We start from the raw sequence: 22090 nt of genomic DNA on the forward strand, positions 1-22090 counted from the left end.
TATACTTTTTTCTCCTCCTTTTTCCTGTGTCTGAGACTGTTACATTTTGTTCTTTGTATTCTGAAAAATAAAATATTGACAAATAAATAAAAACCTGGAAAAGTCATGGAAATTTAAAATAAAATTTCCAGGCCTGGGAAAAGTCATGGAAATTTGCTTCATAAATATTTTCATGTTGATTTACGCTGAGTTTAAAATAATTAATGTATTAAGAAATAACATACAGTAAGCCCCCGTTCACACTATATGCCGAAGCAACGCTCAAACTACGCTGAACCAACAAGTTTCATTTAGGCGTCCTTATTAACGGGCGAAGCCGTTCACACCACCAGCGCGCCACACCAAAGCCACGCTCACGCCTTGCTCAAGCGATCGTTCAGGATTCACGCCTATTTTCCAGGCGTGAAGCTTGAAGCTGCCATGCACGAAGTCAAATAGTCTAATATCGTCATATCGCCCACCCCTACTGGGCACCCAATGGCCAAATTCTGAGTGCTAAACTTGCAATGTGTCTTGCTGCTGTGGTTTCAGGTCCCAGTAGCAGCAGTTCTTCAGGATGGGTGCCTGGCTGTGACTCGGCCTGGCACGGCCCTCCCCCAGGGCCCGGGATCCCTCATCGTGGTCGTCGACACAGCACCACTTCAGACAGCGGTGACACCGGCATCGGCACGTCCTGCTCTGACAGTGTGGAAGGTAGGATTCTGTTGTGTTCTATCTTCACTCTCTTTCCAGGTTAGTAGATGTTTCTCACAAAAATAACTTTAAAAACAAACTAGGCTGTGTCTTTAGGGTGAGGGCTCGGCAGTGGTCAGGCCCTTTTGCGTGGGATTGTGGGTATCGCATATTTTCGACAATTCCCGCAGATTTTGAATTTACAAAGCGGGACAAGTCCCACATGCATTTGCGGGATGGTGTGGAACATTGCTGGATGCAGACAACTGCAGTGGTCAGACGCGCTTCTGCTGGCTGGGTAGTCACACAACAAGCAAAGGGACAAGCGCGCTCTCTCCTCTCTCGACAACGCTACCCTCTGCTGATTCGCAATAGATGTCCCTCAACGGTTCCCTGAGAAGGGGAAAAGTCTGAGCTGGCGTTACTTTAAAGTTTAACGGTTAAACCAAACCTGGGGAGGAGGCAGCGGATTTGTTTAACGTTAGCTGTTTGGGTGAACGTTAGCTGGCACGGCCTATGCTCCAGGCAGCAGCGTTAGCGCTCCCCGCTCTGCAAGCAAACCGCTTGTTGTGACCAAACATCCCCACATTCAAAGCACTTCATACTCCCAGTGCTGGCGTAATCCATATAAAAACCCCTCATGCTTTACCCGAAATAAAAGGTCCAGGGTTTGTGTCGGTGGCTCCAAAAACAACCCGCTAATGGCCAATGTTACGGCGCTAACTGGGAGCATAACGGGAGCGGGGAACTTTAAATGAATGGAGTGAGCAGGGTAAGTCCCACTATAGACCATAATCAGATGGGGGACCCTGGGACATAATCTTATCAGATGGAGGTCCGTCGTCTAATTTGTGTCAGTTTAGGGGTCGTTGACGTGAAAAAAGTTTGGGAACCACTGCCCTAGAGGAAGAAACCTATTTATTTTGATATGTTTATGCAGGGCTTTCCAAAAGCATCGGCTGCCAACAATTTTGCAGTTCATTGAAACATTTCCAGCCAACTACTTTTTCTATTACTACTATTACTACTACTACTGTCTATTACTACTACTGTTTCAAGTCACCATCGCTTTACATCTTGAGAAACAAGCAGTTTAGCCCTGGCAACAGCAGTTCAGCCTGTAGCCCCTCCCTTCCTGTGTGAACTCGCTACTTGACCGTCATCACAGTCAGACGTGTTTTGATTGTACGATGTGCGTTGAAGCCTTGACAGGCTTGTGAGATATTGTCGACTGGATAGCCCTAATCTTTATGAATGGAATGAGGTACAGTACTCCAAAGTTCGAAATACATTTGATTCACAAAACAGCCATTATATAAGAAACAAAATCGTATATAATCGTGTGTGTACCGGTATATATATATATATAAAAGATTGCATTTGTGAGTTTTTCTTTGGACGGGGGTGGGGGCACAACGGAAAAAATGTATGCTTAGGGCACCCAAATGGCCAGCAGCGGCGCTGCCTGGGTTAAGTAGAGAGAGTGAGTTTAACAAGGTTGCTTCCCTTCACATTACAGACGCCACATAGTTAAACCAGCCTTCACTTCCTCTGCCTCTTTTAAACCTCTTTAAACGCTTCTCCCCTTTCATCCTCTCTGTGTCTTCACCACCTTTCCTTCCTCCGTAAAGACATACTGAGCAGAACTCTCCTGCTTCAAATAGCACTAACTCATACGAAGATCATCCTTCTCAATTACGGCTGAACAATTTTGAAAGCCTTTGAAGCCTTATCGGATATGGGATGGCTGCATGGTTTGGTATGCTGACTGTTCAGCTCAAATAAAAACCTGAAAGAACAGTAAAATGAGCATGGAAAGTGATTGGAAAGAGAGATTATCCGTCCCTCTATTTTTGAGCAAAAAGCTCTTAGCCTGGCTCTTAAAATTCTTGAAGACCCTTCTCATGTTCTATACACCGACTATGACCTGCTACCCTCGGGTAGACGATATAGCATTGCCCCGTCCAGTAGGTGACAGTGCTCCACTAGATGAGCTGAGGAGACCTCACACCTAGGAGGTTGCCAGTTATTTCTCCTTCTTTAATTCACAATTAGAAATTCATGTTAAGATTAAGATAATCTTGCTCTTATTTATTATTTTAATCTTGCTCTTACTGTTTGTTTGATTGTTTGTTTTTTAACTACTTTATTGTCGTTATGGTTCTTACTCTGTTGAGGTTACCACTGTTTCCTCATCTATTTCACTCTTATTATTCTAGGTTGTGCATTCTGTTCTATTGTATTGTATTATACAGGTTTGTGCAATAACTAGGACTCCTGCAGTCCTGTGCAATATGTTTGGTGCACTTTATCCTGAAGTGGTGCAATGCCCTTCTTATATTTTCCTGTTTAAATGTATTTGTTATCCTTGCTCTGTTGCCTGTCGGAAAAGCTGCTTCTCCTGTGTGATATGTCTGGGCCACACATTATTTGTTGCCCACTGTGTCTATTTGTTATCGATGCCTGACTTTTATTTCATTGCGATTGTGGCTGCTTGCAGCACTTCTGCCTAAGTCAAATTTCCCCTCAGGGACAATAACGTTGATCTTACCTTATCTTATCTTAATCTCCAATAACAAGGTAACTGGTGGTGTATTTCAATTGGTAAAGAATTCACAATCATTTGGTAAGCCTGATTATAATCAATAATTGCTTTCCTCTGTGTAGCCTATAAATCAAACATTTGATCATTACCACACAGAGGTGGTGCCCTATTGTCATAGCGAATGCTAAATTGTCATATTCTGACCCAAATTTAACCATGCTGAAATGATCAATGAATCAGTAGTATTTCATAATCATAATGTATATGAATACTACACCTTATACAGTATGTATTTTATTTGCACCTCTCGTTTCTGGTTTCACTGTTTACTATAGTTTCATTTACAAAACACAACACAACCACATTTTGACATTGTATGTTAACTGATATACGTGTGTATATTGTGTACCTACCGTATTGTTTTAGATCATTCTGTTTCTAATGATCTGTCTGTCCTGCCCCAGACCAGTCCAGCTCCAGCACCCCTTCCTCCTTCCAGCCGTTGGTGCAGCATCACTCAGGGGGGCAGAGTGTGGGGGTTGGCCTCCCCACAGCACACATCATGCCCTCCCCATGCTCCTCAGGCTCTGCCAGGCTCGGCACGGCTTCCCCCGGCAGCAGCAGTCCCTGGAACAGCTCCTGCCAGCTGCTGATGCCAGCCCTGTCTCCTCTGAGCGCTCCGGGCTGTCTGGACATGAAGGACCCCCGGCCGGTCCGGAGGTGGTCCTCCCTCACCAGGCTCTCGCCTGGGGCCGATAAGAGCTCCTCTAGGGAGTCAGGGTACCAGAGCAACCCACACCCACACAGCTCCCTAGACAGAGGACTGTTATATGGGTACAAACAGGACCCTCTTGGCTCAACCACGGACCCCCATCTACCTTCCTCCTCGCTCTCCCAAGGCTTGCTGCTGCGCTCGCCCGGCGCCGAGCCCTGCTACCGCTACAACCGGAGTACTAAAGCCGCTGGTCTGGGGACAGACTGGTTTGGCTCCTCAGCCCTGTCCTCCCCTGTGAAGCCCAGCAGTTTGGACCTGGGCTACACTAAGCCCAGCAGTTTGGACCTGGGCTACACTAAGCCCAGCAGTTTGGACCTGGGCTACAGTGCCTTACCAGAGAGCAGGCTGCCTCCAGGGGTGGGCAGAGGCCTGTCCCTGGGTCAGCAGGCGGGCGGAGGCTCCCCCATCCAGCCTGCTGTCCGCACCCGCATGTGGCTGAGCGAGCAGATGGAGTACAGGCCCACACTGGAGCAGGCAGGCGGACCGGACCGGACCGCCGGGACCGGAGTGGAGGGTGTGTCGTTGTCATGGCAACAGGAGCCTCAACAGAGAGAGAGGCTACGGCAGGAGGCGGAGCTCAACCAGGTGAGAGAGCACCGACAAGTTCCATAAGACCTTTACTAGTCCATACCCGCCGAGGATGTGCGCGCCACATAGCCTACTGTACATGCAGAATTCCAGGGGATGTGTGCACCAAATCGCCTTAAATTTTGGAAAATGAAATGGTCAGTCCCTGTCTTAAAGGAGAATTCAGGTTTTTTTACACCCTGGACCTTATTTCCAGCTTTTAAATATGATTTTTAAGTCACCCAGACAACTTTGGTTTGATTAGCATCAACAGAAAAGATAATCAGTTTTGAACTCCGACCTGAAAACGAGGAAAATGGGGCATGTGAAATGATTGTATTTGTCTTGTAAATATCTTATATTCCGACACACAGCGGCTCATATCCTTATATATATCCCTATGTATATCATAGAGAGAACGATAATTAGAGCAATGTAATGTACCTCCATGCGGCTGACAGCTCTGCTCTGTTTGCTGTCCGTCACATAGATGGCACCTCCCTCGCGCCGTAACCCCGTTGCTGCTAGTAATCCATATATGACGTTATGCCATACGTGCAGCAATTGAATTCAAATGAATCGTCCATAATCTTGAAATCAGATAAATATCTGCCATGCTAGGCTAGCCTAAGCCACAAAACAAACTGTCTGCAAGTCAACAATGACCTGCCCCAGATGTTCTTTTCTTCTTCTTCTTTTGTGTAATACGGCGTAACAGAAGAAGAAGAAGACACGACCATAAGCACATCCGGGTGACTTGCAGGGTTGTAGCTGTTATGTAGCTTAGCATGATAAACACTGTTGATATTTATCTGATTTCAAGATTATGGACGATTCATTTGAATAAAATGGCCGCACGTATGGAATAACGTCGTGGATTACTAGCAGCAGCTAGTAATTTGACTCTGGCTATCTCACCCAAAGACGGGTCAGATAGCCGGAGTCAGATAGCCAGAGTCAAAAGCCTACGTTTCATCAAACGGCTTGATGCTCAGAACAATAGAGGTAGTGTGGACAATGGGTGCAAACGAAGTGCAATACGGGGTAATGTAGACATGGCCTAAATGTCAGCATCGGCATTGGCCATTGAAAACCCCATATCAGTCGACCCCTAGTGTCAAACTCATTTTAGTTCACGGGCCACATGTGACCCAATTTGATCTCAAGTGTGCCAGACAAAGAAAGTGTGTGTGTGTGTGTTACAGCTGCTGTTGGGGACCTCGCTACCTGTCAACACTCTGGTGAAGATTAAGGAGGGGCTGCTGAGACAGAGGGAGCTGGAGATAGAGAGGTACACACACACACACTGGAGGGCAGCCAGGGGGACTGTATAGAGTGGTACACACACTGGAAGGTAGTCAGGGGGACTGTATAGAGTGGTACACACACTGGAAGGTAGTCAGGGGGACTGTATAGAGTGGTACACACACTGGAAGGTAGTCAGGGGGACTGTATAGAGTGGTACACACACTGGAAGGTAGTCAGGGGGACTGTATAGAGTGGTACACACACTGGAAGGTAGTCAGGGGGACTGTATAGAGTGGTACACACACTGGAGGGCAGCCAGGGGGACTGTATAGAGTGGTACACACACTGGAAGGTAGTCAGGGGGACTGTAGAGAGTGGTACACACACTGGAAGGTAGTCAGGGGGACTGTATAGAGTGGTACACACACACACTGGAAGGTAGTCAGGGGGACTGTATAGAGTGGTACACACACTGGAAGGTAGTCAGGGGGACTGTATAGAGTGGTACACACACTGGAAGGTAGTCAGGGGGACTGTATAGAGTGGTACACACACTGGAAGATAGTCAGGGGGACTGTATAGAGTGGTACACACACTGGAAGATAGTCAGGGGGACTGTATAGAGTGGTACACACACTGGAAGATAGTCAGGGGGACTGTATAGAGGGGCAAACAAACACACTGGAGGGCAGCCAGGGGACTGTGGCATGCCTGAAGTAAAGAACAGGATGTGCAACAGACAGCTGCACAACTCACACCAACACTAGCCAGCAATGGTTTGTCTCTTCCAGACAGAAGCAGCAGATCCTGCAGCTTCATGCCCGTATCAGAGAGAACGACCTCAGGGCACAGCAGGTCCTTCAGAGCCAGAGGGGACACTCGGATGACCCCTACAACCTTAAAGCTAAGGTAACACTCAGCATCACTAAGCATCCTACATTCTCAAAAGGTGATAGGAAGAGTCATAGACATCCATACCCCCCCCCCCCCCCCCCCCCCCCCCCCTATACGATTCACATTGCATTTCTATTAGCCCTCGGTTAGTAGGCGTTTTTGCGATGGCCCTGTCTCTGGACCCATTTCACACTGGCAACTTTTAGGCCCGTGTTTAGCCATGAGGGTTAACACTGAAAAGTCGGGGCTAACCCTGCTGCAGAGCTTGGCCAGCTAGCCCGGGCTAAAGTCTGAGTTAGCCCACTTTAAAATGTTCCAGGATTGTGTCCGTGTGAAAGCTTTCTTAGCTAAGAGAATCACTTAGCCCCGGCTAAGTCTAGTGTGAAAAAGCCCTAATGACCAAAGTAGATCAGAAGCTGCGGTTGTGTAACAGGAAGCTGCGGTTGCGTAACAGGAAGCTGTGGTTGTTTAACAGGACTTGGCACCAGCGTGCTGTAATGCAGAGGATGCGAGCCGGAAGCTGGCCTCGGCTGAGCTGGACGTTCTTCATCTCAACGAGTTCCTCAAACACAACACCCAGAAATACAACCAGGACATCAGGAGACTGGAGGACAAGGTGCATTTAACTTATTTAACTTAAGACTGCAAATTTCATTGTTTTGTTTTTCGTGTTCTAAAAGTTGAAAAATAAAATAATGGAAAAAAAAGACTAAGTTTCATGTACATTCAATGTAAACTCATATTTAACTCCGACTGTAAATTCATGTAAATTCACTGCCTATTTAACTCAGTCTGTAAATCTCATGTAAATCTCAGTCTAAATCTCAATTCATATTTATTATCCACAGAACACTCCACTCATGTACATATTGTATATCTATTTACTCGATTTGATTGCACTTGCAACATTGTGATTGTCTTTATCTAGCTTTCCTACTTCTTATCTCTGTATATTGATCTGACCGCTACGCTGCATACAGACATTAACTTGCATACTGACTTGCATACTGTGGCAATAAAAGTGATTCTGATTCTGATTAAAGTTTCCTCGACTATGTGTCACTGGTGGGTAACCTGAAAGACACAGAATCACCAGCAACACAGTAGAGCCAAAGCTAGCATGTTAGCAACTAGCCTCTGGCTAACAAACAATCAAGTAGCTTAGCTTATCACTAGCATGTAGCAAAGCAAGCTAAACAATGTAGCTTAGCTTAACACACTACCACATACAGGGGGGTCTTGGGCATGACTTTTTTTATATATTGGTCTCGAGAGTAGGCGGAACGAGGGCTATTGTTCTATTTTGACCGTATATTGACAGTCAGAGTGAGATCGAAACATCTCAGGAACGCCTTGAGGGAATTACTTCAAATTTGGCTCAATCATCTACTTGGACTATCTGACTGATCTGAGGCTGGTTGTGTGCAGATGAAGACGAGGGACCGCTACATCAGCAGTCTGAAGAAGAAGTGTCAGAGAGAGAGTGAGCAGAATCTGGAGAAGCAGCAACGCATCGAGACGCTGGAGAAATACCTGGCTGACCTGCCTACGCTGGGAGAGGTGCAGGCCCAGGCACAGCAGGTACACACACACCTGGCCTGTATTTTTTTATTATTATTATTATTATTATTATTATTTCTTTTTTTTGACAGGGACAATGCACATTAAACAAACATGCCAGAATTAGCCAAGAAGGCTAGTTTTTTTCTGTACTTCATCATCACTTTTTTCTGGTTCATAATGCAAGAACTGGCATACACGTCACATACAATACATTACACATAGAGCTACACTTAGAGCGGAGCGAGCGGGGGGATTTTGGCTTGAGCGGTGTGCGGGACCAGAGTGGTACCGGAGCGAAAGTTGGAGCGGCACCGATCACTCGCTCAGTCCCACTCCAGTTTCGATCACAACATTTTCGAACCAGAATGCATCGGTGCGTGGCCATGTGCACGCCCACTATTTTCTTGCCAGCTGCTGCGAGACGAGAAGGAAGAGACTCATGGACACTGACTGAAGACAGACGGAACGTTTGTTTATTCATGTAATAAAAACATGTTCAATAATGGCCTGAGGAGTCTGAGTCAGACTAGGGTGAGCCTAGGGTACAGCTGCTACTGTACTAGTCAGTTTCGGCCCCACTAGTACAGTAAAATACCAAATTTTGGCAACTGAAACAGGTCATCATATAAAAAAAGAAATCATGTTATGAAAGACGTGAGTGTAGGTTCACACTGCAAACAAAATGAGATTGATTGTAAGCAGAGTCATATAACTGATTTTGCTGCACATTTTGTGTTTTCTGTCACAATTCCAGCTAACGGTAACAAGGATCAGCAGTAAAAAAGAATACTGCTGAGAAAATCCCAGGAAAATATTGATTTATTATTTTTGATTTATTTTGATATTTCAAAGTACAGCTAAGTTGTATGCATGAATAAAGCTGCTTTTATTTGTGTACATTTTATATTAATTAGTGCTTTGGCTACACCAGAATACCATACTTATGAAGCCATGCTAATTATGATTGTATGACTATGATATTCATAGTGGCCATAGTGATTTGTGTGTGTGTCCAGAGATGCAAACTTGTCACCTTTGGGCGAAATTTCCCGTTTTGAATCCAAAATAGGTAATTTGTGCGATTCGTGTAGATCCGTTGAGTTTTTGAAATGAAGAGGGCCAGGCGGCGACTTCTGAATTGTGAAAAAAGATCCACACATTCATCAGTGAGTTGCGGACACTACTGCACCTGAAGGCTTGTCAGCCGCCAGATCCAGAAGACAAGACATCTCTTCTCTACTCAGCTCTGTTTAATCTAACCTTGTGTAGTTTAATCTGAGGAGGAAAAGGCGTGGCCGCGGGGGCTCCCAGCGCGCTCTCGCTCACTTCACTCATACGTGTGTGTGTGTGTATGTGTGTGTGTGTGTGTGTGTGCGCGCCCGCGTTCAGCTGGAGCAGGTGCAGCAGAGGGCCCGGACTCTGGAGCAGACAGTGTGTGAGCTGGAGAAGAGTGTGTTTGAAGGACGCAGGCTGATGACGGAGAAAGAGGACCTGATTGAGACCCAGGCCAAGAGGGAGAAGGAGCTGGTAGAATCTGTACACAGGTACTAATGGCCCCTGGCACTCACAGCTAGCTGGCTTCAACATGAAGTCATGTGCATGGTTAGTTCTGGTTTTGGCTTCAAATGATCTCTCTCTCTCTCTCTCTCTCTCTCTCTCTCTCTCTCTCTCTGTGTAGTCTGCAGCAGAAGGTGCAGCAGTCTGTGTCTGATCTCTCTTTCTGTGCAGTATACAGCAGTAGGTGCAGCAGTGTCTGATGTATCTCTCTCTCTATAGTCTGCAGCAGAAGGTGCAGCAGTGTCTGATGTCTCTATGCAGTCTGCAGCAGAAGGTGCAGCAGTGTGATCTCTTTCACTCTCTGCAGTCTGCAGCAGAATGTGCAGCAGTGTCTGATGTCTCTCTCTGTCTCTATGCAGTCTGCAGCAGAAGGTGCAGCAGTGTCTGATGTCTCTCTGTCTGTCTCTATGCAGTCTACAGTAGAATGTGCAGCAGTGTCTGATGTCTCTCACTCTCTTTATGCAGTCTGCAGCAGAAGGTGCAGCAGTGTCTGATGTCTCTCTCTGTCTCTATGCAGTCTGCAGCAGAAGGTGCAACAGTGTCTGATGTCTCTCTCTGTCTCTCTATGCAGTCTGCAGCAGAAGGTGCAGCAGTGTCTGATGTCTCTCTGTCTCTCTATGCAGTCTACAGTAGAATGTGCAGCAGTGTCTGATCTCTCTGTCTCTCTATGGTGCAGCAGTGTCTTATGTCTCTCTCTGTCTCTATGCAGTCTGCAGCAGAAGGTGCAGCAGTGTCTGATGTCTCTCTCTGTCTCTATGCAGTCTGCAGCAGAAGGTGCAACAGTGTCTGATGTCTCTCTCTGTCTCTCTATGCAGTCTGCAGCAGAAGGTGCAACAGTGTCTGATGTCTCTCTCTCTGTCTCTCTATGCAGTCTGCAGCAGAAGGTGCAGCAGTGTCTGATGTCTCTCTCTCTGTCTCTCTATGCAGTCTGCAGCAGAAAGTGCAGCAGTGTCTGCAGGATGGAGTGAGGCTGCCCATGCTGGAGCTGAAGCAGCTGGAGTTGGAGAGCAGTCGACTACTGCAGGAGCAAGAAGACAACAGCAATGTAGGAGGCTACACACACACACACACTTTTAATGCAGTCCTGAATATTAAGTCAGACATAAGTTCCTATTTGGCAACCACATAGTGTCATACACACAGGAGGCACATCAAAAGATAACCGACAGGATCCACTTCATAAAAAGTAACGCCACCTCCATATTGAGTGGCTACCAATGACAGCAGATAGTGAACAACACCTCGCTAACTCAGACCAGCCATCTGGAGGCACCCTCACAACCAGCTTGTGCACATGACCAAGGCTGCCCAATATAAAAACGACAAGTTTACACTTGTGCAGTCTGTTCCTGATCGTCTGATCAGAGAGCCATCTGCCATAACATCCTGCGAACCTGGCTGGCAAACCTCTGGAAGACAGCCTACGGTTCCTCAGTGCTGTAAGGGTGATCTCATCATGACATCCAGGGATAGGCTATATTTTGCTAGCCGATGCCTTTAGAAGAACATTCAGTCTTGCTATAGTGTAGCGTTATATTTTACATGATTTCTGCATGGCAGACAGGTAGGATGATCCAACAGCCTCTGAGAGGGTCTAAAAACTACAGGATAACAACTTTTATTCATTAGTCATTGAAATTTGCCTCGACTGCCATGCCTACATATAAATGGTGACCTTTTCCCAAAATACTGCTGGTTCTATACTGTTGGTATTGGTATCTGATTCTTGCAGTGCGCTGTAGGAGCATCAATTGATGCTTTGTGTGCGTTTGGGGCTTAAATTGTGCTGCGGAAAGCCTGTGGCAGCCAGGAAGTGGAAAAATACAGCAAAGATGGCAGCGCCCGTGTTTCTCTTGTTTGCTGTGGTTCTGCAATATTTCCTTGCACGTACTCTGCAACGCAGAAAAACTATGAAGAAACTGGAACTCGCATACAGTAGCAGCAACGTCATCAGCAACACGCCCACTCGCTTAGCACGTCGTCAACGCCCCCTCCCGCCTGCCCCCATGGATGTATTAAATTTCCTGCGCCCCCGGACCATAAACTGCGGTTGCTAAACAAGAGCCGCAGGCACAGCGTTGCGGAGAACTGCAGTGAGAGGAGGGAGCTCAGAGCGCTTTGGTCACTGCTGGAACCTCATTTGACATTCCAAAATCGAAACAGGTTGGGAGTACGGGCGTCAAGGCATCAGAACGCTCTTGGTGCGCGTTTGGCCATTTAAAACAATGGGTGGACTTCAAAACGCGAGTGTCAGACGCTCCCAGTGTGTTTGGGGCTTATACGTCATGCCCCTCCCCCTCTATTGAGCCATGTCCGTCTAGCAGGGTACCTGCAGGGGATAGTCGGACCTGATTGTATGGCTTGGATCCACAGTTGATGTTTAGAAGAGGCTCATGATGTTTACAGTGAGGAGCCTGACTGTCAGGAGGATAGATGGAAAGACTGACTTTATTTGGTAACACCTGTTATCTTGCTTGTATGATGATGACAATGCTGTCATCTATAGACACACTTTGAAACACTGCAACACACGTGCACGCACACACACATAATTAAACACGCACACACACACACACACACATTGCCGTTAATATGCCTTCTCTGCTTTGCACCAGCTGGTGGAGGATCAGAAGAAGCAGATTGAGAGACTGACCCAGGAACTCATGGTAAGACACACACACACACACACACACACACACACACCTACACACCTACCTAACTAGATCACACACAGGCGTCCGGGTAGTGTAGCGTTAGATTCCCTGCCTACCAACACAAGGGTCGCAGGTTCGCAACCACGTTACCTCCGGCTTGGTCGGGCGTCCATACAGGCACGATTGGCTGTGTCTGGGGGAGGGAAGACTGATTGAGGGTATGTGCCCTGGTCGCTGCACTAGCACCTCCTCTGGTTGGTTGGAGCGCCTGGTCGGGGTGGAAGGGTACTGGTGGGAATAGCGTGATGACCGTGATCCTCCCACGTGCTACATACTGCTGCCGGTGAAGCTCCCCTTGTCAGGTATAAAGAAGCAGCTGGCAACTGCGCATGTGTCAGAGAAAGCATGGTGATAGTCTCGGCTCTCCCCAGATCGGCAGAGGGTGGAGCAGCAACCGCAGCAGGGGGGGAAATCTTATGTTTTGTGTGTTTTGCAACACACAAAACACAATCTGATCACCCAAAACACATTGTAATGCTTAACTACATTAACCTGAACTACATTAACCTGATTACATTTACACCTGGTATTAATATGTCTCCAGTGTCCACATTGAGATCCGATAGCGATCGGATCAGGCTAGCTCCATAGCGTAGAAAAGCATAGCGTAGCAGCAGAAAAAGAGTGGTGACTGTTGTTGCATGTGGATTGAAAACACATTTGCATATACACTTGTGTTCAATGTGGTCACACTATGTCCCTGATCACCTCCGGAGGAGGTTTGGCCGATCAGATCACAATCCATCCTCAATGTGTCTTGGGTGCATTTACACCTGTACTTTCATGTGGTCAAGCACTATCCCATTACAATCTGATCACCCAAAACACATTTTAATGACTGGTGTAAATGGGGTCATTGCAATAGCAAGATATCAGTGCACGCAGGCTCACCAGCTGCGGCGCACCCCTCGGCGCATTCGGCGAGGGCTTTGACGGAGAAGTATGTTTAGGCCTTTACGTGTTTGTTCTGTGGTAGACCTGTTACATGGTTGTGCTATGGTAGGACTAACTGTCACGTGTTTGTTCTGTTGTAGGCCTAACTGTTGCGTGATTGTGCTGTGGTAGGCCTAACTGATAAGATAAGATCAACTTTATTGCCCCCGAGGGGAAATTTGTCTCAAACACACCAAACATAACCAACAGTAGTACACCATATTACACTGATGTACAGAAAGTGTCATAATGCAATACTATAATGATATTGCACAGTCCAATACTCTATTAAGATAAAAAAACAAAGATAATACTGCACTTAAATCAATGAAAAGAGAGGTAACTGTTACGTGGTTGTGTGGTAGGCCTAACTGTTGCATGGTTGTGTGGTAGGCCTAACTGTTACATGGTTGTGTGGTAGGCCACCGAGAGGAGCCTGCAGGAGGAGAGGAGCCTTTCTCAGCAGCTACAGGCTCAACTGGTGGAAAAGGAGGATGATCTGGCCACCCTATCCACAACCTTCCAACAGGTATCTGTCTGTCTGTCTGCCTGCCTGTCTGTCTGTCTGCCTGCCTATCTGGGGGGAGCAGGGGGCTTCATTTATAAAATTGGCTGTGTCTCTGAGTGGGAAGCCGGTGGGGTATGAGTCCTGGTTGCCGCACTAGCACCTCCTCTGTGCGCCTGTATGGGGGGGAGGGGAAATGGGGAGAATAACGTCATCCTCCCACGGGCTACGTCCTGCTGGTGAAGTTCCTCGCTATCAGGTGAAAAGAAGCGACTGGTGACTGGACATGTATCGGAGGAAGCATGTGCTAGTCTACAACTGCCCCCAGATCGGCAGAGGGAGTGGAGCAATGACCGGGACAGCAGGGGGAATTGGACACGACAGTTGGGGAGAAAATAGCAGAAAAATCTGGGGGGAAGGGGGTAGGAGGGTAAAAACAAGGGCAAATTCGGCCCAGGACCACATGCGTATATACAGAATATACACCACAATGACAGATTAGCAAACAAAAAAGAAGACACATTATCAAACTGTCACAGCCTTCAAGGCTAACATTGCATGGGGAGCTCTGTACCCCTGCATCTCCTGCCTTAGGACCTTCAGCAATGGTGTAACAAAGGCTGATTTAGAGCAACTAAGGAAGGCTACAATTTTCACTCAACCAATTGATGACATCATCACTGATGACATCATAAACATTGTCTATTCCTGACTGAATTAATGCATGACTCACCCCAAAAAGCCTTCTCTTGGACATAGTAGAAAAGAAAAAAGGTCAGCGAGTCATGGAGTGCGTTTACATGCACACAATAAACTGATAACTGTGAGTAATCAGTTTATGGCAATAATCTGATTTCTGCGTTTAAACTTTACATGCACTTTAATAATCCGACAATAGGAGAAACCCGGGTTTACATGATTCAGTCAATTAGTCGGATTTCTCTCCAGAAAGGCGGCAGTAATTCTGCAATAAAACAACAGAATATAGTTGCAAAATGCAAAATCATATTTTCCTAATTTATTTGTCCAGCGCAGAGGATGGTTTAGGTGAAAATTAGGTTGTGTATCTCATCTACTTTACTAAAATTGGAATAAGCGTCGCTTTGGAAGTGCATCTGTCAATAATATTTCCAACTTTACCGAGCACACAGCACAGAGGCAGGCAGGTGAGGTGAATTAAGCACGTCAAATGTTCATGACCCACAACGTCTGTTGAATTGAAATACTGTAGCCTACCTGTCAGAAAACGGACAGAATTTATCACGGATATTAACGTTATGTGTGTGTTGTGTTTTGAACGACTGAGTCTGTTGTCCATAGGCTACGTGTTTTTTTTTATCTGTCATCTGAAAAAAATCGTCACGCACAGATCACCTTGGACAGTCCAATGCGTTTTATTAATAAATTTGTCATTCTATTTGCAAATATTCGTCCTCTCCTGTAGAATCTCGACATTTCAACATGATAGTGCAGTGCAGCAGCGGTGCCTGTTAGGGACACCGGCTCTGTGCGGGGAGAGAGAGCAGAGCTCCCCGCTCCACTCAGCCAGGGGCTCCGTGCACTTTCATCAAGCCGGCTGTGGTGCGCTGTGGCCGGGGGAGAGGGAGGAGAGAGGGGCCAGTGAGTGCAGCGTGTCTCTCCCTGCCTCACGCGCTCCTGTGCATCTCTCTCCCGCAACTCGTACATGCGCAGATATATAAACCCGAAAGAAACCCGGTTAAGGTGTATACATGCAGAGAGAAGACCGATTATTGGGCAGAAACCTAGGTGTGTTAATCGGTTTTCTCATAACCCGTTTATGACCATAAACGGATAAAGCTTATCGGTTTATGCTGTTTACATGACCATTTGAATAATCAGGTAACTCAGAAATCCGCTAATAAACAGTTTATTGGTGTACATGTAAACGCACTCATGGTGTAGTACTGTGTTGGTTGATGGTGTTCACTCCTGGAGCTTGTTAAATGAATGGAAGCTCCCTCTGTGTCTCCCACTAAGAACCAGTTGGGTGAGAGCGTGTCGGCACATCCCGTCCCCCAGGAGGAGAGGCCCGAGACTGGCTGTCTGCTGAAGGAGATGTCCCTGTGTCTGCTGGACCTCCAGGCTCTCTGCAGCTGCCTGGCTCAAAGGGCCCAGGGCAAAGAGCCCAACCTATCCCTGCTGCTGGGCATCAAATGTATGTGGATCACACGCATGCACGCACGCACACACACACACACACACACACACACACACACACACACACACACACACACACACACACCAGGATTTTGAAAAAAGCACCTCACCCTAAACAACTTGATACAGAAGGTTTTTCAATGGATTCTGGCTAGGGCCATATGATTTCCACAAAACGGTAAAAAACGGACAGAATCATGGAATTTGATAATATAAAGCTTTTAGTGTGGCTCTCTTTCTCTCTCTCTCTCTGTAGCGATGAGTGTGTCTGCAGAGGAGAAGGCCAGCCGGGCGGTGGAGGTGGAGGACGAGCTGAGAGCCAAGCTGCTGGAGGTGGGCCAGCTGAGGAGAGACATCGACGAACTGAGGAGAAACATCTCCGACCGCTATGCTCAGGACATGGGAGACAACTGTGTCACCCAGTGACACCCAGCCAGCACCCTGCAGTGACACCCAGCCAGCACCCTGCAGTGACACCCAGCCAGCACCCCGCAGTGACGCCCAGCCAAGACGAGAAGATCGATGCCTTTCTTTTCTCTGTGTGTGTAGTAGAAAAATAGCAGGCTACAGTATGCACCGGCCACCATCGTTCAGCACCTGGCTACAGTGCAGATTTCAGCTAAAAACAGGGTGTAAATCTTTTCAAGTCAACTTGGCATCTCAGGGCTTGTGGAGACTTGGATTACGCCAGGTAAGCAGTATGGAAGCATTTTCTGTTTTTTTTTTTCTTTTTTTTCTGTAGTTGCTCATGTTAACGGGGGTAGGCTAGCCAGTGTGACTACCATTCATTGTGCTACTGTAAGCTAACTAGCGGGAGGGGGTGGGTTGCTATTTTTCTATTATACGCACAGAAAAGAGAATGGCATCTATCTTCTTGTCTTACTATCACAAAGATGGCAGGAAGATGCAAAATAAATGTTCACAAAGTGTTTTTTATTACCACTGAGTGAATGCTCCGTTAACGTAACTTAAAAAATTAGACCAGTCATGTCTCTCTGCGTTCACCCATTCCAAAGCTATGCCTGTGTGATTCTGCTCCTCTCGGGTCACAATCTGGCGGATGTGACGTTCTGCGCGTTCACGAGCCTGCCTCTTGTACCGGCTCTGGCTGGAAATATACCAACGAAGAAGAAAACTAACACAGGCTAACGTTACATTCGCTAGCAGTCAATGAATGTCAGCAAACAACCAACAACACAGAGTCCAGTAGAAAGTCCACACAGAAAAAGAAAGAGAGATTTATCTAGTGAAGCCCATCTGGTCAAACAGTGGCAATGTGTCCGACGTCATGGGAAAACTATAGTCAGGCCTGTGTTTTCGGTTCATGGAGGGACCTTGTTGTATTAGCTGCTTTTGGCCGGGTATAGATAACGTTAGCTGCTTGCTAACGTGGAGCTAATGGATTTACCACCCACCCAGAAGCTCCACTAATAACGTTACGGTCTTGTGTGGATAATGTAACAGTCGTAAATATGCCTAACGTTACTACTGTTATGCTTATGGAACATTGTTTGACTGTTCAGTTTGGTCACGTCATCCCTACTGGACTCTATCGCTTCTTCCCGTAGAAGCACACATTTTCCCACGAAAGGCTCGGGCAACAATGCAACAATTTCAAATGATGTGGGTTCTTACGAAGGATGACCAAATTTACAGTATGTATGGGCAAGGAAAAACTATATATATATATATATATATATATATATATATATATTATATATAATCTTAAAGACCTTTAAGTTAATAGAGTGCCAAAGTTATGCCCCCTTCTGGAACCAAGAGATTTCATCTGCCATTTTATTTTCCATAGTGTTCTAAAAACCTTTTTTTGTGTGTGGTCCAAGTGAAATGTTCTACAGTATGGTTTCTCCTGATTCTAAATATAGCCTAATCGCTTGGTTTGTTTGACCAAGTCAAACTATATAAGGATTTTTCTAAATGTCTATGGAAAAATGAATGACGGAAAACCCCTTGGTTCGTATGCCTAACCCAGAAGATGCCATGACTTTGGCTCGCTATTCATTTCTTATGGTCATGTGTCGTCTAATGCGTCGTCATGGATACAATACAAGCTCAGAGTCAGGGAACTGTGCTGAACTGAAGAGAGCCAGTCATGACAACTAGAACACATTTGTCTGTTTTGCTGCCATCTGGTGGACGTGCACCATTTATATCAGTATTGTGTTTAAATGGACAATACTAACTTTGATCCTCATTTAAGTCTCTTTTGCATGTTTCTTAATATGTTCTACTGTAGATGGATTTAAGGCATGTTAACTAGCAAAAAAAAGGGCTGAGAGGGTTGTGAAATGTTAAAACTATATGTTTTTCTCTATGCAAATATACGTCCCAGAAGATCATGTGACTAACAGGCTGACAGACAGAGTGTGATGAGGTTTTGTTCTCCTGTGCCTTTCATAAGCGATGCAGTCGGCCTCACAGCTCCTGTCTGCGATTCAGAGTGGTTATTAACTACTCATTAAGAGTGGCGATATTAAGTACTCGTTAAGAGTTTAGTTATTAACTACTCGTTCCTGAATAACTCGCTCGTGAAGCTCCTCACTTCAGGTTCCCAACAGCATCTTGGCGTCAATATTTGCTGCGTTGCGAGTCAACACCTAGCCTGGTAAAAACCATCTCACTACTATAATAAGGCGAGGGCTTCTGCTCACGGTGCGGCTGGCACACAATTGCTCAACTGGCACGAAGCATGAATCGTGCGAGCTGAAGGCGATGAATGCGCAATATTTCTAGTCTTTGTAATATGATCTCAGTCTGGGGTCCAATCCGTCCACAGTGACTTCAGTGGGCGGAACTACTTGCATTGACGGACATCTCCTTCAGCCAATCAGCATCGCCAAATCTAGTCAGAGAAATGGCGAAAACGTCTTTTCCGCCGAGAAACTCCACTGTTGCATACTCCTGTTCTTGTTTAATTGTTGTTATTGAGTCTATTTCTGCAATAACTGCACTTACGGCTGTTGTACACTCGACGAACGTTAACATTACTGCTCATTGCTTTGGGAGCCACCACACTGTTTTGCCCTGATTGGCCGGTGACATTGTCAAATACAAGGCCAGGCCCTGATTAGCCGGTGGACTTGGTAGTTTCTGGAAATGGTTGGGGGTGGAGCCTGGAGGCCAGACTGATCCACACAATGTGTTTGCCAGGCTACAGGTCCTTACAGACCGGGGGCAAAATCCCCCCCCAGTCAATGCAACCATGCATACCAACGGCAAAGTCTTTTCAGAAAATGTGCACATCTGTTGCTGTCAGTTGGGGTCAAAATTCCCCTTGCAATTTTGTGCTGTTTATTCGCATCGCTCTTGGTGTGTAGTGGCCTTAAGTCAACACTGGGTAGTGCCAGTGTTTGTATGGAACGTTGTCCAAGACAGACTGAGCATGTGCAGTGGATTTGTCAGTGGAGGGAAAACATTAACATGACAGTACTGTGAATATGGATATATAAGTATTATGAAGTTATTGGTCAGTTGTGTAAGCCCGGTGTGAAATGTTAACTGCACATTGATGCAAATGCTAAGCCATAGGCACAAACAATGCATACAAATACACTCAGGTAACTACACAGGACAGAGGGGTCTGTCTCCATGGAAACCTGAAGAATGTACTTACTGTAAATGCACTGTAGATTATGGGATACAACAGCCACTAGGGTCCAGTGAGTCTTGGAGACAAAGAAGCCCTTGATAGAAAACTAGTGTGGATGTGCAGTTATCAAACTGAAACAATGGGGGGCATTGGATTTGGCCTTCTGCATAACCAGAGGCATTTTACACTCAAATCAGACTTTGAGTTGCTTTGTCTGCGGTTGAGTGGATCTAAAAGGACAGTTCACCCCCAAATCAAAAATACAGATTTTTTCTCTTGCGTGTTTTGAAGAGAAGGCAGACATCTCTACGGCCGGTATCTCCAAAACTGCAACTCTCACCAACACAATCTAGATGGCTAAATAGCACTACAGGTGAGAGGAAAAATCTATTTTGGGGTGAACTGCCCCTTTAATGGGCTATGTTATTGTGTAATATAAAAAGGGAAAGTATTTGGTTGTCATGGCTGGTTCTTTGTGTTATCAGTCTGTGGATGACTTAACAAGCTTAATAAGCCACTGGATGGCTTCATCTGTATAAGGAATACTTACCATGTTTATAGTTTTGATCATGTTTTAAGCTTTTTAGTTTTGCAGCTAGAATTTACTGTATGAATGCCAAAGGTATATTTATATATAATGATGTTCCTAAAAAGTATTAACATGTATTTTTCCATTTTAAAGAAGTGTTTTGATCTGTTATTTCAAATGACAAATAAAAAATATTTTTCTATTTATTTATTTATCTATTTAAATAAATGAATGGTGACTCATCTGCACTGAACAAGTTCAAGCACACTGAAAAGGGAACTAAATTAGATAAGTAAATAACATTTACAATAAAATACCTGTGTGTGTGTGTGTGTGTGTGAGAGAGAGAGAGAGAGAAACAGCCCTAGCTCCCTTTTATATGTTTTGTAAATGGTTAGGCTTATAAATCACTTACGACTGAACGTTATTATAAAGTGTTACCATTACCATTTTTAAAACGTAATGTAACTATACTTGCCCCCCTACAGAGCACGCCCACTATCATCTAGTTTCCTACGTCCACTTCAGCATCCGTAGCGAGGGTCTGATAGGCTACGAGGTGACTCGTGACTATGATGATCATCGGGTGCGTTCGGAAATAGCGCTCGAGCGCCCAGAGCGCACTCTGGAACAAACTGGTCCGTTCGTAAATTGGGAGCGCTGTTGGAATACAGCGTTCGCTACACTCTCCCGTTCACTCCATGGAATGCGGTGTCTATATTAAAGGCAAAGAGCGTGGAAGGAAAGAGACGACACTCCGGCCATTTTTGGAAACAGAATGCGCCTCGCAGTGGTCAGCTGCGGTAGCGCTGGCCCCTATAGACCAAATCAGCGGGATGTTTACATTTACTTCCGGGTACCCCTGGGTCCACACATTATAATGGCGGTGGACGGCACAAACTGACATGTTGAAGACAAAAACAGACAAAGAAGACAAAAATGGTTCGTCCGTGTTGTGTTGTTGTTTAATATCATTCATAACAACACTTTCACTAACGTTAGTGGAGACCAGACTAGCTAATTTACCTGTTGGACCAGACTAGAGTAGACTTGAAGCTAAATTAAATTGACCTGGCGTCAGTAGCTCTGTCTGTACCAGGCTCTTTCTCGCCGAGAAGAGCCTGGTGACGCGAGGTTACTCTGTCTGTAACGTAAAAAAACAGCGAGTTTGACAGACAAACAAACTTTATTAGCTAGCTAACACTACATAAAACAAACACAGAAGAAAGGCTAGATACGTCGGACAAGCATGTTTACCAACCGTTTAACCATTTAAATTGAAAGTAGTCGGCCGAAAACAACGAGAGGGTTTGACAGCATTTATATGACAACACGCACATTTAAACCTGCCGCCTTTCCCAAGTGGTACCCGGAAGTAAATTTGTTTACATGGTGACGTCACGGTGATTTGGTCTATAATCAGCCTCTCTAAACTAACTCAACGGGAGTTGAACCTCGGGTCCTTTTCATTAGGTATTTATCTTGAAAAAACTAAACAAAGAAAACGAAAAATTTTGCTTAGTTTCCACAATATGGTTGTTGTTTTATCGTGCATTCCTTTATAACTGGGGACTGGTAATCTTACGACTTCAAAGGTCATGAGTTGGGCGGTGACATCATCAGAGCTGGTATTTCCCATTCCAAACTCGTAGGAGTCTCAGCAGCCCCAACCTCAAAAATCCAAGATGGCTGCGCCGCACAACAACAGTAGTAGTAATCGTAGTAATGTTGTTTAGCACTTCTGTTTTGTTTGTGTCTCATTAAATCAGCTGTACACACAGCACTGCCTAACATCTATCT

At 45.8% G+C, this 22090-nt stretch overlaps 1 protein-coding gene across 2 annotated transcripts in view; it reads left to right on the forward strand.

Annotated features, from left to right (window-relative positions):
• The window catches only part of cep85l (centrosomal protein 85L), a 21186-nt gene extending 4517 nt beyond the window's left edge, over positions 1 to 16669 (forward strand). For both annotated transcript variants that reach the window (XM_083642547.1, XM_083642546.1), the window contains exons 2-13: positions 532 to 693; positions 3682 to 4577; positions 5765 to 5850; positions 6599 to 6716; positions 7177 to 7317; positions 8130 to 8282; positions 9654 to 9808; positions 10749 to 10866; positions 12437 to 12487; positions 13890 to 13997; positions 15972 to 16149; positions 16408 to 16669. In XM_083642547.1, the coding sequence (XP_083498673.1) occupies positions 532 to 693; positions 3682 to 4577; positions 5765 to 5850; positions 6599 to 6716; positions 7177 to 7317; positions 8130 to 8282; positions 9654 to 9808; positions 10749 to 10866; positions 12437 to 12487; positions 13890 to 13997; positions 15972 to 16149; positions 16408 to 16577 (2336 nt within the window). In that variant the 3' untranslated portion in view covers positions 16578 to 16669. The remainder of the gene's footprint in view (positions 1 to 531; positions 694 to 3681; positions 4578 to 5764; positions 5851 to 6598; positions 6717 to 7176; positions 7318 to 8129; positions 8283 to 9653; positions 9809 to 10748; positions 10867 to 12436; positions 12488 to 13889; positions 13998 to 15971; positions 16150 to 16407) is intronic.
• Positions 16670 to 22090: the final 5421 nt, after the last annotated feature.

This window comes from Poromitra crassiceps (assembly GCF_964638095.1).
Source record: "Poromitra crassiceps genome assembly, chromosome: 9".
NCBI classification, from domain to species: domain Eukaryota; kingdom Metazoa; phylum Chordata; class Actinopteri; order Beryciformes; family Melamphaidae; genus Poromitra; species Poromitra crassiceps.